This window comes from Oreochromis niloticus, linkage group LG16, assembly GCF_001858045.2.
Source record: "Oreochromis niloticus isolate F11D_XX linkage group LG16, O_niloticus_UMD_NMBU, whole genome shotgun sequence".
Taxonomy (NCBI): Eukaryota; Metazoa; Chordata; class Actinopteri; order Cichliformes; family Cichlidae; genus Oreochromis; species Oreochromis niloticus.
Window position 1 is genome coordinate 11,411,654 of NC_031987.2, and position 13,276 is coordinate 11,424,929.

The 13,276-nt window shown below is 40.4% G+C and overlaps 1 protein-coding gene across 3 annotated transcripts in view; it reads right to left on the minus strand.

The window, feature by feature from the left end:
* lims2 (LIM and senescent cell antigen-like domains 2) overlaps positions 1-12,602 on the minus strand; it is a 34,020-nt gene extending 21,418 nt beyond the window's left edge. The window contains exon 1 of one of the 3 annotated variants that reach the window (XM_005451977.4): positions 12,417-12,602. In XM_005451977.4, the coding sequence (XP_005452034.1) occupies positions 12,417-12,445 (29 nt within the window). In that variant the 5' untranslated portion in view covers positions 12,446-12,602. Of the gene's footprint in view, positions 1-3,900; positions 4,180-8,168; positions 8,311-12,416 lie in introns of those variants that run through there. The other 2 variants (XM_005451978.4, XM_005451976.4) reach the window with 2 other exon arrangements.
* Between the last annotated feature and the right edge of the window lie 674 nt (positions 12,603-13,276).

Here is a 13,276-nt window from a genome sequence, read left to right on the forward strand (position 1 = left end):
CTAGTGCTCCGATTACCACGGGGACCACCGTTACCTTCACCCTCCACACACACATATATATATATATATATATATATATATATACATATATATATAATAACAATGCAGGTCATTTATTCATACAATATAATACAGAACATTTATGTTTAAATGTATATTACTATAGGCTTAATTGGCCTCTTTCTGCAGACACGCTTTAAAACTGGAATCAGCAGCAGTCCTGATTCCTCTCAGCTGATGCAACACAAGGAGTCTCAGACCAAAGAAACCAATCTAACACACGCCCTGTAACATACTCGCAGTGTCAACAGCAGCCATGGAAACACAGACCTGAGGTCTCTTTGAGCAAAACCTTTGGCACCGAGTCAAGTGTACACACACCAGCACAAGCATAGAAGTGCACACAAACATGTAAAACTGAGTGAATCGATGAGTGTGCAAACATAATTCATGACTAACATTTCCTTTGTTTTGGGCGTTTTGTCCTGAGGGCCACTTTGACCTCCACTATCAAATGTTCAATCCCACTTAACTGCCCAGGACAGGAAAAACACACAAAGCATAACAGCAACATGTCACATGCTCTTTGTTATTAGTGCAGAGTTACTAGCAAGTTGCAATCTTCATCTTCCTTTAAAGATTATTTAACATCACCCCATCCCCAATAAATATGAATCAACTGATCATTACATGTAACGAATAAATAATTTTTACATAGTTATGGATGTTTTTTTGGTTTGGAAAATGTAAATGTAATCTAATCTTTGAAATTGCGGTGTTTGTTTTCTTTGTCAACATTGCAACTGCTCCACGTAATTCTGATGACGACGAGTGGAAGTGTGTAGGCGGATCTAACTGCAGGGCCGGAGGTAAGGGGTGGCCATGGCCACGGACAACAGAGACTAAAATGTGGCCACCCCTGTAGCCAAACCACACAACCAATATTGAAGTAAGAGGTTATTCACACACTCATAAAACTCAAGGTAGACTAGTATTTACTATTCTTTAAGCAGAACCTTTTTTGTGATATTAACTATTATTCCCTCACACGGATAGTCAACAGTACATGAGTTGTCATGGGATTCATACCTATATAAACAAATGATTAGGTAATCAAATAAAAACCGTTTCCACCCAAACCTTTAATCAGTTTGATAAGTGTTTCCTTCTTTGTGTTTTTAATGATTCATTTTGCTCTTCTGATTTGCTTGTTAAGGTTCTCTATGATCAGCTTTACTTACAGCATCTGCTTCATTTCGGTTTTGTTGAAAATTTATCGGACAAGTCTGGCACCAAAAATAGGTCAGAAAATTAAGGATAACCTGCCACTGTTAAATCCTGTAGCACTGTTTCATTGGTTATATTTCTTTCTGAAATATAAATATTATCTCTTTCCCCCTTGGACGCCTGCTAGGAATAGCCCATGTTCCTCTTAGTTGAACTGTGCAGTTTGTGTCATATTTCAAGCCTGCTTCTAGAGGAATATGACTGGGTATGCATGAGCTGTGCATAAGCTTATTAGGGCTTGAAAAAACCCAGACCCTGTGGTCGTCAAGCCGCATCTTTATTGATATATGTTGACGTCAAACTCGTCATTGAGGAAGGTTCCCAAAAAGTTGATTCTGTTCATCTGGACGTAGCGTTTTCAGTGGGAGAAACGTTTCCTCACTCACATCACTTAGCAATGACAACAACATTATCATCCCTCTGGCAGTCAAGGGTAGGTGCACGGTTGTGCTAAACCAGAAAGACTATCATGAGAAAATGTTGTTACTGCTTAGTGACAAAAATACTAATGAGCCCCTGAAACAAGACCCAGGAAGTGGTTACAAGAAGAGGGTGTTAGATTGTCTGAAGCCATTAGCTATTGACCGGACCTCATACCACAGGCTATACCCAGGAGAATCTGCACCAAGTCTGTATGGTTTACCGAAGATACATAAACAGGGTGTACCAACTGTCTGTGTGATCAACTCAGTCACCTATACCATCTCAAAGTTTCAATCCGCAACCTGTTAGTAGGCAGCTCTGAACACCACATTCAGAACACCTTGGATTTTGTTGAGAAGCTGAGAGATGTTATTATGGAGGCAGATGAAACAATGGTCTCATACGATGTTACATCTCTCTTCACTTGCATCCCAGTCACGGAAGCGTTGGAGGTAGTTCGTAAGACATTACAGGATGGTCAGCATCGACCACGTGTGTTTGCTTTTGTGTCTTCATTCCACCTGTTTCAGTGATAAAGGTAGAAAAATGGGTGTGCTATGGGTTCCCCAGTTTCACCCATTGTGGCCAACTCGTACATGGAAGAAGTGGAAAAGAGGGCTTTGTTATCCTACCCTGGAACACCACCAAGTCATTGGTTCAGGTATGTGGATAAGTCCTGGGTGAAAATCAAATCTCAGGACGTACCACAATTCACTGATTACATTAACTCGGTGGACCAACACATCAAATTCACCAGGGAGGATATGAAAAGTGGCAGGTTAGCCTTCTTAGACTGTGAGATTTCCATCAGTAATGGGGGACATTTAAAAGCTAATGTGTACTATAAACCAATGCATATGGACCAGTATTTAATGTTTGAACCACAAACTGGGTGTCATCAGGACGCTACAACACAGAGCAAACACCATGACAGAGTGGATCAGAAATACTGGAGTAAATAAATGCACACTGTCTTTCTCACCAGTGTTTTTTGAGTGTCCTAACTTTTGACTTCTGTAGTTTAAAGCAGTCTTATCATTTATTGATGCTGCCTAAATGTAATTATAGATAAATACAAACACTGCACAGTCACAACTGTCACAGAGATATTTAATAAATTTGTTATTTTTTATGCACTATATTCATATAAGCTGTCTGTGACACTGCATTTGAATACCTGTTAAACACAGTGGCCCTGCTGAGTCGGATGTTATTGCCTCACCAAAGGTTTGATTTTAATTTAGTTGTTTAAATGTTAATTGCACCATGTGCTCCACAAACCCTTTTGCAGGGTTACAGGGCGAGGAAGGAGCTTCTTTTTTTTTGGTTAGGCTCAACACACCTCTGAAGAGAGCCCTCTTTCTGTCCGCATTCCTGACATTTTTGCATTCCACATACGACTCAGCATCTCACACACACTCGCAGAGACACACCAGAGGAGAGCGACAGCGGAAGAGACAGAGAGAGAAACCAACCAACATCCAAAACTGATGTTATCATATTGTAAAAACCAATATTGCAAAAGTCTGTACATGTACACATCTGTTGCTGCTGCTGCTCACATAACTCACAGGAATTCAACCATCAACCACAATATTTACTGTTCAAACACCACAGAAAATATCACCTTATCCATCCATGCTAATACGCAGCACATCGGTAAGTACTTTTCTTCAAAGAGCCTGTAGTAAAGATAAGTATCTGTAGTATACCACACACCAGATTTGTTATTTTATGTGAGACTGCAAGTCAGTGCTGATGATAAGGAAGCTGATAAGTTTGACAACACTTGGACCCCACACTAAAAATCAATGTTTGTGAACCGAGATTAAACCCTAAAAGAAACATCGAACAAAGACTTCAAAAACAGATTTGAAGAAGTTAATCATTTGTTAGCTCGCCAAACACTTCTGTAAGCACACTGCAGTACTTGACATGACCTTTGAAGAACCTGCACAGTCTTAATGGTTTCTTATTTGAAATGCTAAGTGTCATTGTTGAGCCATTAAAAACTATTTACATGTGTGAAAACCAAAGTGGGCTCAACGCCCTGCGTAGACCACACTTACTAAAAACTGAGTGCTACAGACTGACGATCACATGTCGGCCAATACAACACACACTATGACGCAAGTAAATTGTGTGCATAAATCGTTATTTCTCACCGTAAATGTGACAGTTTGCACCCACCTGTAGCTGTCCCAAGCCAAACTCTCGCTGACATTTCCATTGTCTGGTTTTTCCTTCCTCCGTCTGTACAAGTCTGAGTTTGACAACTCTTTCAGCCTCAAAGAGTTCATCTCCCCTTTGCCTTGCTTTCTCTCTCTCCCTCCCTCTCTTCCTTCCTTCCTTCCTACCTCTCGTCGGCTGAAAACACTCAGTCCCCAGTACGAATTGTTGAGTCTCGTCTCACTCCGGTACTTGTCCCTCAAATACACCTCCAGGGCTCACACCCTTGAGCACACAGAGGTGTGGTTATGTGGTTACACACCTATCAAAAAACATATGCTCCCCCCTCCCCCTCCTGCAGCAGGTAGAAGGGGGGGAATGCATCACAGGAAGGAGGAGACAAAAGAAGAAGAAGAAGAGTCCTCGACCTTTCTGCACTGTCAACGCAGTCTCTGTTCGCCTCCTACATCTCTCTGCCTCAGCATTCTCTTTACAGCAAAACAACAAGCTGGAGAAGAAAAGGCATGAACGGCTGATAAGAAGAAGAAGATTTATTTTCTCACACTTAGAATACAAATATGCAACGGCAGAGTGTGAGTGCCTTGTGTATAATCCTGAAGAAGGCATTCATGTCGGAGCTTTAAAGTAAAAAAATGTCAATATTGCCAGTAAGTATTTGTAAATGTCTTGTTTGTTCATAAAGAAACTGTAAAAACCTACTTTATTATGATCGGTGACAGGAATATAAGAAGGATTGAAGTAATTATATAAAATTAAATAGTTCATGTCACTAAAAATTTCATTAAAATAACACAAAACAAGATTTAAACTGCGCACAACGAAAGCACACAACAACCTCACGACACCGTGATCTTCTAACGGCCAAACTTCAAACTTCTTGTACTTTGGAACGCAGTAAGGACCAGCGCTGATATCTGATCACGGGTACACGGGTCGGTACGGATACTATTTTCACGGCTTCGGCTTCTCTTTTGTAAACTGAAATTATTTCCCAGCAACAAAGAACAAACTATTGAGAAAAAGCAAAATGTCACTCTATGAATAATTCATCGCAGCACTATGTGGGAGCGCTTATGTGGGAAGGGCTCCTCTCCAGCGAACACAAACCACAACAGATATTCAGGCGCAGACCTCTCAAAACATGAAGCTGTGATGTCATCAAAGAAGGGACGGGGTTCGGTAAACAGCATTCACAGCCATCAACTGACTACCTGCACGCTCTATCGAGGAAGCTCCCTCACACAGAGCATTTCCTGAGGTATAAAGTCGAAGGGTGCGTGACTTCTTGCTCTGTGTGTTTATATGTGCAAAAGTGCAGTCTACCGATCACATGCATATTTCTTTGTCGTCCTTGAAGCCCCCTGATCCTGCTGCGCTTTGCCACAGTTGAGTCTTTTGTCCCTCACGTTACATCTTGTATGAAAAGGTAGGAAGGTTGTCTTTACCTAAAAGAAGACTATACTGCACAGATGGCCTGTTTGCCTCTGCCCTGCGCCTAAATTTAAATACTTAAATGTCTGGTCGCAGGGCACACTATTAGCAGTTACTCTTATTCACACTTAACATGTAAAAAAAACCTAATTTAAATATTTTACTGCCCACAAAACAAATATAAGGTTACGTTCTCTTATTTCATTGGAGGATTTTAAAAGGATATACTTATGTATCTGCAGCTACTCTTGCACATGCCTACTCAGTCTGCTGGGCTTGAAGAAGGTGCTATGTTCTAAACTAGTAGATAAGACAGAGAACTAACCAACATTCTTCTTTGTCTGGGCAGTTTTACTCATTTTATGGCTAGTTCCTAGAGTTTTTGTACTCTAAACATCTGTGGTACTCTGAAACATGCCAGATAGCATACCTGGCTACAACAGGAAGGTGTTTAGTTCAAACTTGCAGAGCACAACAGGTAGCTGGGTTGGATCATGGTGTCACCATAAATGAACCGCTTTGGAGTTCATGTGACTCATTCATTTAACTTCATCTCCCGGTGCACCTGGTTTGGTGTTAACATCTGCACAAAGCAACCACAGGTCGATCTAATCAGACTAAAAAGGAGAGGTGTCAAAACACCTTTAAAACAATTATTTCATTTATTTAATTTTTGTTTATTAGCACATTTACTAGAAAGTTAACAGCTCAGCTATACAGGTGCTGGCTATAGAACAACCTACTACTTCTCATGAGTTAATTCTGATTGCTTTCTTAGGAGTTCTTTTTATGATGTTTATGTTAAATAAACTGACCGTTAGAGATGCAAAGGTACAGCTCAGGTTTGAAAGCTGTTTGACGGCTGACAAAAATCATGTATCTCCTCATTATGTACAGACAACTACACGCAACATTTCCACCCCACAGATTCACCTTCAACAGCCTGCCTTGACCTGTTCAGCATTCCACGTAGCCTTAACAAACGCTCGCTCACACACACACACTCATCCACAGAGTGTGAATTTTGAAATTTAATGTCAGCTTCACATCCTGGAGCAGCTGGAACAGGGTCACAGCAGCTCCGGCTGACATGTCTCAGTATGCCATAACACTCATGATGAATCCCAGACCGTTCTCTCTCTTTCTTCCACACTCTTCACATGCTTCAGTCAGTTTCGAAATGTTTCCTCGGAACGAATAAAAGCGTGCCATCTGTATTTCGAAAAGAGGAAAAGTGATGTTGTGCAATGTCATTTGTGCAATGTGGAATTTAAGGGGAAATGTTGAGTTGAGACTGACTCATCGTCATCAGCACACACTCACACAAGCTGAGCAGACATTTCCCACAAGCTTAACAAGCCTTCCACCATGAACACACTGCCACTGTGTGGCTGTTACTGATATTACAGCTACTCCAACGCTTTTCATATTCGGTTTGTGTGACATGCACCACTGCAGGTAAGAGATGAAACACATCACAGGGGGATTAAGAAACAGTGCTAACAGTAGCACAATGCTGCTTCTCGTTTAATTTAAGGTGTTGCATGGCAGTGCTGCGTGCCTATGTGTGGTCTACGTTCATACCAGAGAACAAACTTCATCACAATGATGATTAATATGTTATACAACAATAAGCTGACAGTGGAATTACTGCTTTTAGCACACCTAAAACCACTGATATACACTCACTCACATGTCTGCAGAAAAGAGGAATGAAAGTCAGTAGAAGAAACAGAATAAATGTGTGTGAATGAGAGGGATACAAGTTGAGGGTAGATGAATTTTAATACCTGGGGTCAATCAACCAAAGCAACAGACTGCACAAGAGAGATGGAGGAGAGAGCGCAGGCAAGGAGGGTTGGGTGGAGATAAGTGTCAGGGCTGATTTGTGAGAAAAGGATGGGAGCAAGAGTGAAAGAGAAGGTGTACAAGATGGTAGTGAACCCTACTATGAAATATGCAATGATGGTTTGCAGGGCGTGGCACAGAAAAAAAGATCGGAGGCAGAGGTTAAGATTTTCATTACGTGTAACCAGATGGGACAAGATTAGAAATGAGTACATCAGAGGGACAGCTCAGGTTGAGGGTTTTAGCGACATAGTGGGAGACACAAGACTAAGATGGTTTGGACATGTGCAGAGTGAATATACTGGACAAAAGATGTTGAAGACAAAGCTGCAAGACAAGAGGAGGATCACAGAGGAGATTTGTGGCTGTAGTAAAGGAGGACATGCACGCATAGGTGTGACAGAGGATGGCAGGGTCAGGATGAGATGGAGGAAGATGATCTGCTGTGCCGACCCCAAAAAAGCAGAAAGAAGAAGGCAAAGACTTCAGACCCTTAAGTATCAACTGTGCATCATTTAAGTGCCACAGCCTACCTGAGCCTTCTTTGTGACCATGTCCATCCCTTTATGACCACGGTGTACTCATTTTCTGTTTCCTGTTTCCAGCCATGCCACAAAGCCCAAACATCTCAACCTGTTATTTTGACCACCTAACACTGGGTTGTCTGTACTCCACAGTCACCAGATGTCAAACCAATAAAGCACCTTTGAGATGTGGTGGAAGACAGGAGATTGTGCAGCTGACAAATCTGCAACAACTGTTTGTTGAAGGCAATTTCTGAAGGCAAAGGGGGCAAATAGGTACACTATATAATGTTAAATTAAAATAACAAATTGATTCTTGCCAAGATTTACACCTGCATGAGGAAGCACAGACAACTAAAACAGAGGAACACCCTGACATGTCTTTCACTGGTGCATGTAGTAAAGCCTTGCAGCTGCTAAAATCACAAAAAGCGATAATGAAATGTAAAAAAAAAAACATCTTACCAATATTTTGTCAGACTGCAGTTAGAATATTTCGGCCGTTGGTGCAAAGTCCGCTTTACTATAACTGCAAACGCTCTAGCAACCGTTATCTCAGTCGACACGGCCACATCACTTCCTGTTCACAGCTGTGTGTGGTTGTGGTCACTTGTGTCTACATGTCAGCACTGTGTGTGTTTGAGAGTGATGGGGGGGGGGGAGGCGTTGTTCAGGCCACTGGCTCGAAGACTGTTTGCCAGGATGAAGTCAGCGTGTGAGGAGGCGAGATAAAAGGTCACATGGAAAAAGGGGAAAATGGAGGAACGAGGTGGCGCGAAGAGCCGTCGACGAAGGAGCGTTGATAATAAAGTAATTCTCACAGAGCTGTGAAATGTAGCGTTTCTCTCAGTTTTAATCAAGAGGGTAAAACCCAATAAACCACAGGCTGAGCTCATGTTATATCGTGTGTGTGTGAGGGATTCATCATAGTGATGGGTGTGCCTTCATATGTCTAACAACAGGCTGTTTGACTGTGATGAGACAAAAGAGATTACTAAATATCTCCTCAACAATATCTGCCAACAATATGATTGGTTCAGTTTTTCAGTTCCCTGATTCAACTTAGATTAACTGTCTGGATACATAAATTCTTTGGAAAGATTCACTACCATTATCACTGGATACAGACAGAGAGAAAAAAAGATATTTTCTCATATCTTCACAAATGCATATCACATTAAAATAATAATTTTAAAAAGTCCTGATGTTCAGTACAACATATTGCAAGCTAATCTTGATACAAATAATCAAGGAGGAGGAACTCAAGTCATGCACAGTGTGTAGGGAATCTTTAGCTCGCAGTCTCTTGTAGCAAAAGATTCCCGGTTTGATCCCAGGAGGAAACACAGATCCCTTTGGGGATGTGTCAGGTGTCAGGTGTCAGGATGAGAAAAAAAAATCTGCCAAATCAAACGTGAGCTATAAACAACAAAGCAGCCAAAAGTAGCTACTTCTTCTTCTGTCTGCAGGATTAATAATAGCTACATCTGGCTCACCCTATTTAAAGGCCATTTTTTCACACACACACACACACACACACACACACCACTGAGGAACTTTTGCAATTACTGTACGATTATTACACATCCTGTTGGTCCATACTTCCCCGTGCATCGGTCAGGCTCCCAGCTAACTAACAGAAGAGTTTTTCTTGCTCTGAATGAGCCTTTGAGAGGTGACTACACATGACAGCAGGCATGACTGGAGCTTTTATTAACCCCTTTACCTCTTAAAAGCCTTCTAGGAGTAACATTTCAAGCGCTCTTCTGAACTGAGCAGCTTCTGTAGTATTTTCAGGCCTGCTTATAGAACAAAATGACTGAGTGTACATCAGATTTTAGTGAGAGTGGTCTCTGCCTCTGCAGAGAGGAAAAACACAGAAACTAATGGTCATGAAATTGCATCTTTATAGATATATCCTGAGGTGTCAAAACTCATCATTAGGGTTACAGGGTAGGCTGTCAAATGTCATCTTTATGGGGGAAAGAGTTAAAGGCAGAAGTCTGTGCTTTTTCCTGTCAAACACTCTAATACGTTGCAAACCAGAGGCTAAAAACATCAGCAGGGTTTCATATAAGCCGCAGACAATCCTTCAGCGTACTTACAAAGAGGAACCATAGTGTTTTAGAGCAGCACTGTGGCATGAATGGTTTCTACCTGTAGGAAAGAACTTTGGCGCCCCCAAAAGGAAAAAAACAAAACAAAAAACAATGGGGTTTTTTCAGTTTTTTGGGGGGTTTGATTTACTTAAGTGTAATATAAAATTTTGCTCATTAATAATAATTTTAAAAAGCAACAGGAAAATGCAAAGACTTCTGTTAGATAAAGTAACACAACTTCATTGCTTTTAATATATTAGTAGCAATTAGTCATTAACCAAGAAAAAACTCTTGCTGTGGAGACGTTACCTTCATTAATTACTGTGACTGAGGCTAACTGCTGCATCAGTTACAAAGTCATCTTCTTTTTATTTTGACTTTATTCAAATTCACCCCAATGCCAGAATTTAGCATGTTAAATGTTAAAGACTGGATAAAGTATGTGTTGTTAGGAAGGGTTTCCAGGAGAAAGCCTCATCTCTCTAAAAAACAAACAAAACAAAACCTGGCAGCACGACTTAGGTTTGCAACGCTGCATCTGCACAAACCACAAGATTTGTGGAAGACATGAATCCAAAGTTAAGACTTTTGACAATACTACACAGCTCCACCTTTGGCAAAATCCAAACACCTCATACCAACTGTCGTGCATAGCGTGAAGGGAGGCATGTGTGATCTGGCACCTGGATCGACCAAGAACTCCTCTGTAAACCAAAGTATTCTAGAGTCAAATGTGAGGACATCTGTCCGACAGCTAAAACTGGAACGGGACAATGATCCTGAGCACAGCAGTGAATCCATGACAGAATGACTGAAAAGAAATGAATCTGCATGCTGCAATAGCCCAGGCGTTGAAATCCTGTGGTGGAACCTTAAGTGAGCTGTGCATAAACAAATGCCCACGAACCTCAATGAACTGAAGCAACGCCAAATTCCTCCACAATGATCTGACAGACTGATAAAGTCATACAGAGAACAATTCATTTGACTTATTGCTGCTAAATGTGGCTCTACAAGCTACTGAAACATGGCGTGTACTTTGTTTTTTTTCCCATGACTATAAATACTTTTTAATGAGCGGTAAGAGGTAGGTTCTCACTGTGAGGCAACAGTCAGTGTGGACAATTAGAGAAAGCTGACTCAATAAATTACTTAATGGTGCATGGAGATTTTTCCAACAATTAATGATCAAATATATAAGAAGGAACTATGTTGGAGAAAAAAACCCAACTGAACTTATTTTTCTTCTTTTAAAACCTGAATTGTTTAAATAACTCCTGCATTTCAGAGTGATTAAGCACAGTATGAATAATCGCCCACACGGTTAAATCCACCATCACGCAACTTGACTGCTTCCAAACAAGGACAAGTCCACACTGGAGACCGAGACGCTGGTCTAAGCTCTGGTTGTATCAACAGAACGTGTGATCAGATAAAAATGTAATGCAATGGGAATGCAGCAATCCTCAGGCTTTTAGAAGGGCTAGTCATCTTAGAGCTTTTAGTGCTTTATAAAAGCCATATTCATCCTAACCCATAATTAATTCTGCAGAAGCATTCACGCTGTGTGGAGAAACTACTGCTCTGAACAGCAGTCCCAAGGGGACTGTTTAGACAGGAAGTGATTTGGAAAGCAGTACTGTCCAGTTTCTTTATATGAACATTCCAGGGCAGGGTGGAGGTCACAGAGAAGAGGAACATCCTCCTCCGTTTAAAAAAAAAAGAAGAAAACATCCACAAAAATATATAATGCCTCCCTTTGGAGAAAAATATTCTCAAGGTTTTGTGCTTTTGGAAAAACCTGCAGGGTTGTTTTCCTGGTGGAAAACAGACCTGTGGGTGTGAGAAGGGCATGCATCACTGACTTGCACACATGAGTACCAGGTCAACAAAAATGTATTAAATATAAACCCAAATTTTCAAAAAAATCTGTCTTGGAGATTTTCATTTGGTGCAAGGCTAAAAACTCCAGATTTTGTGGCCTAAATTCTGCACCGTCATATAAACACTATATCTTTAACAGTGCAAAATGGAAAACTTGGATAAAATTGAAAAATTAAAGTCATTAAAAAACAGCAATGCTCTTTAGAAGATTTGTTGCAATTATTAAAAATATTCAAACATAAGGTAACATCATTTTCAAACCTCCAGACCATGTCGTCGGCCACACAGAGCAACAGACCAAACAGATTAAACCGCTCTTTAAAACAGAGGTTTCTTAAACCAAACCTACTTCTGATTACGTATCATTTTCCATGTGATAGCTGGACGTGTTTTACTTCTAATCATATGTTATAAAAAAAACTACGTTACCTTTTCCCACAGTGAAAGTAACTAGGTAGGAGGCGCTACAGAGGAGCTTAAGTTGTGTCTAAAGATGCAATACAATAAATATGACTGTGTTACTAATTATCTTTACTATTACATCTATTTTAGAGTATTGCCTCTGAAGTACATTGTGTATTTTAAAAGGGTCAAACCGCCTTGGATGACCTATAAATTACCAAACTGCAGTTTTCCACTCCACAAAAGAACAGAGCATAGCGGACTGTCAACTTTTCAGACCAATTTCTCCCTTTTTAGAAAAAATAAAACTTTTTAACAAATCGCTCACCCGTTTGTCATTTCTGTAATGCCCAGCATCACTGTGCCCTCTCTTCCACCAGATGTGCGTCACACGATCACTGTTGCAGCTGTCCAGATGTTGTGCAGTCTGGGATGTAACGTTGGTTTTCGCACAGCGGAGCAGAATGGCGAAAAGGGGCCTCGCCTCAGTCCGGCCGATCTCACTCCAGTGAATGAGCCACTTCCAGGTGGGACCTTTCAGTGTAAAACTGCGGGCTTGCAAGATTCAAACAGGATTCTAAAAATCGGATTAAAAAGAATAAATTCCTCCCTTTTTGCATAAACTCGAGCAATACTTCATCTTACGTTGGTCTCTCCCGCTATCACACGAGACTATTAACACAAATTTAGTTTCCATTTAAGCTAATGAGGAGTCAGGAAAACTGCCTTGAAATACAGTAGGGAACAATTTTCCTTTATACCTTTAACCTGTATTTGTTTGTGTGTGTTTATACTGCATTCTGTTTGCCTCGCATTTACTATACAAAGTTTAATGCACATTAATATAAAATATACAGCAAAAATATCAATGAATGAATGAATGAAAACATTTGTAAACATTTCATTTAGTATTGGTGCTAAGATGTTTAAGAAATTTATGGAATTTGATGATTTTATTCAGTGGCTTTTTGCAAATATATATTGACATGGGTCCCCACCCCCGACCTAAGTCAATAAATCACAATAATACCTGAAAACTGAGAAAACGACTTGGATTAATTGGGTTATTAAGACGAGATTCTAAGTTAATAACCCGAAATTTTGAGTTACATTTTGGTTTTAAAAAAAGAATTTTTCAATGTCAATGGGTTTTTGTTTTTTGTTTTTCTTAAGTGTGTGATGCAAAGA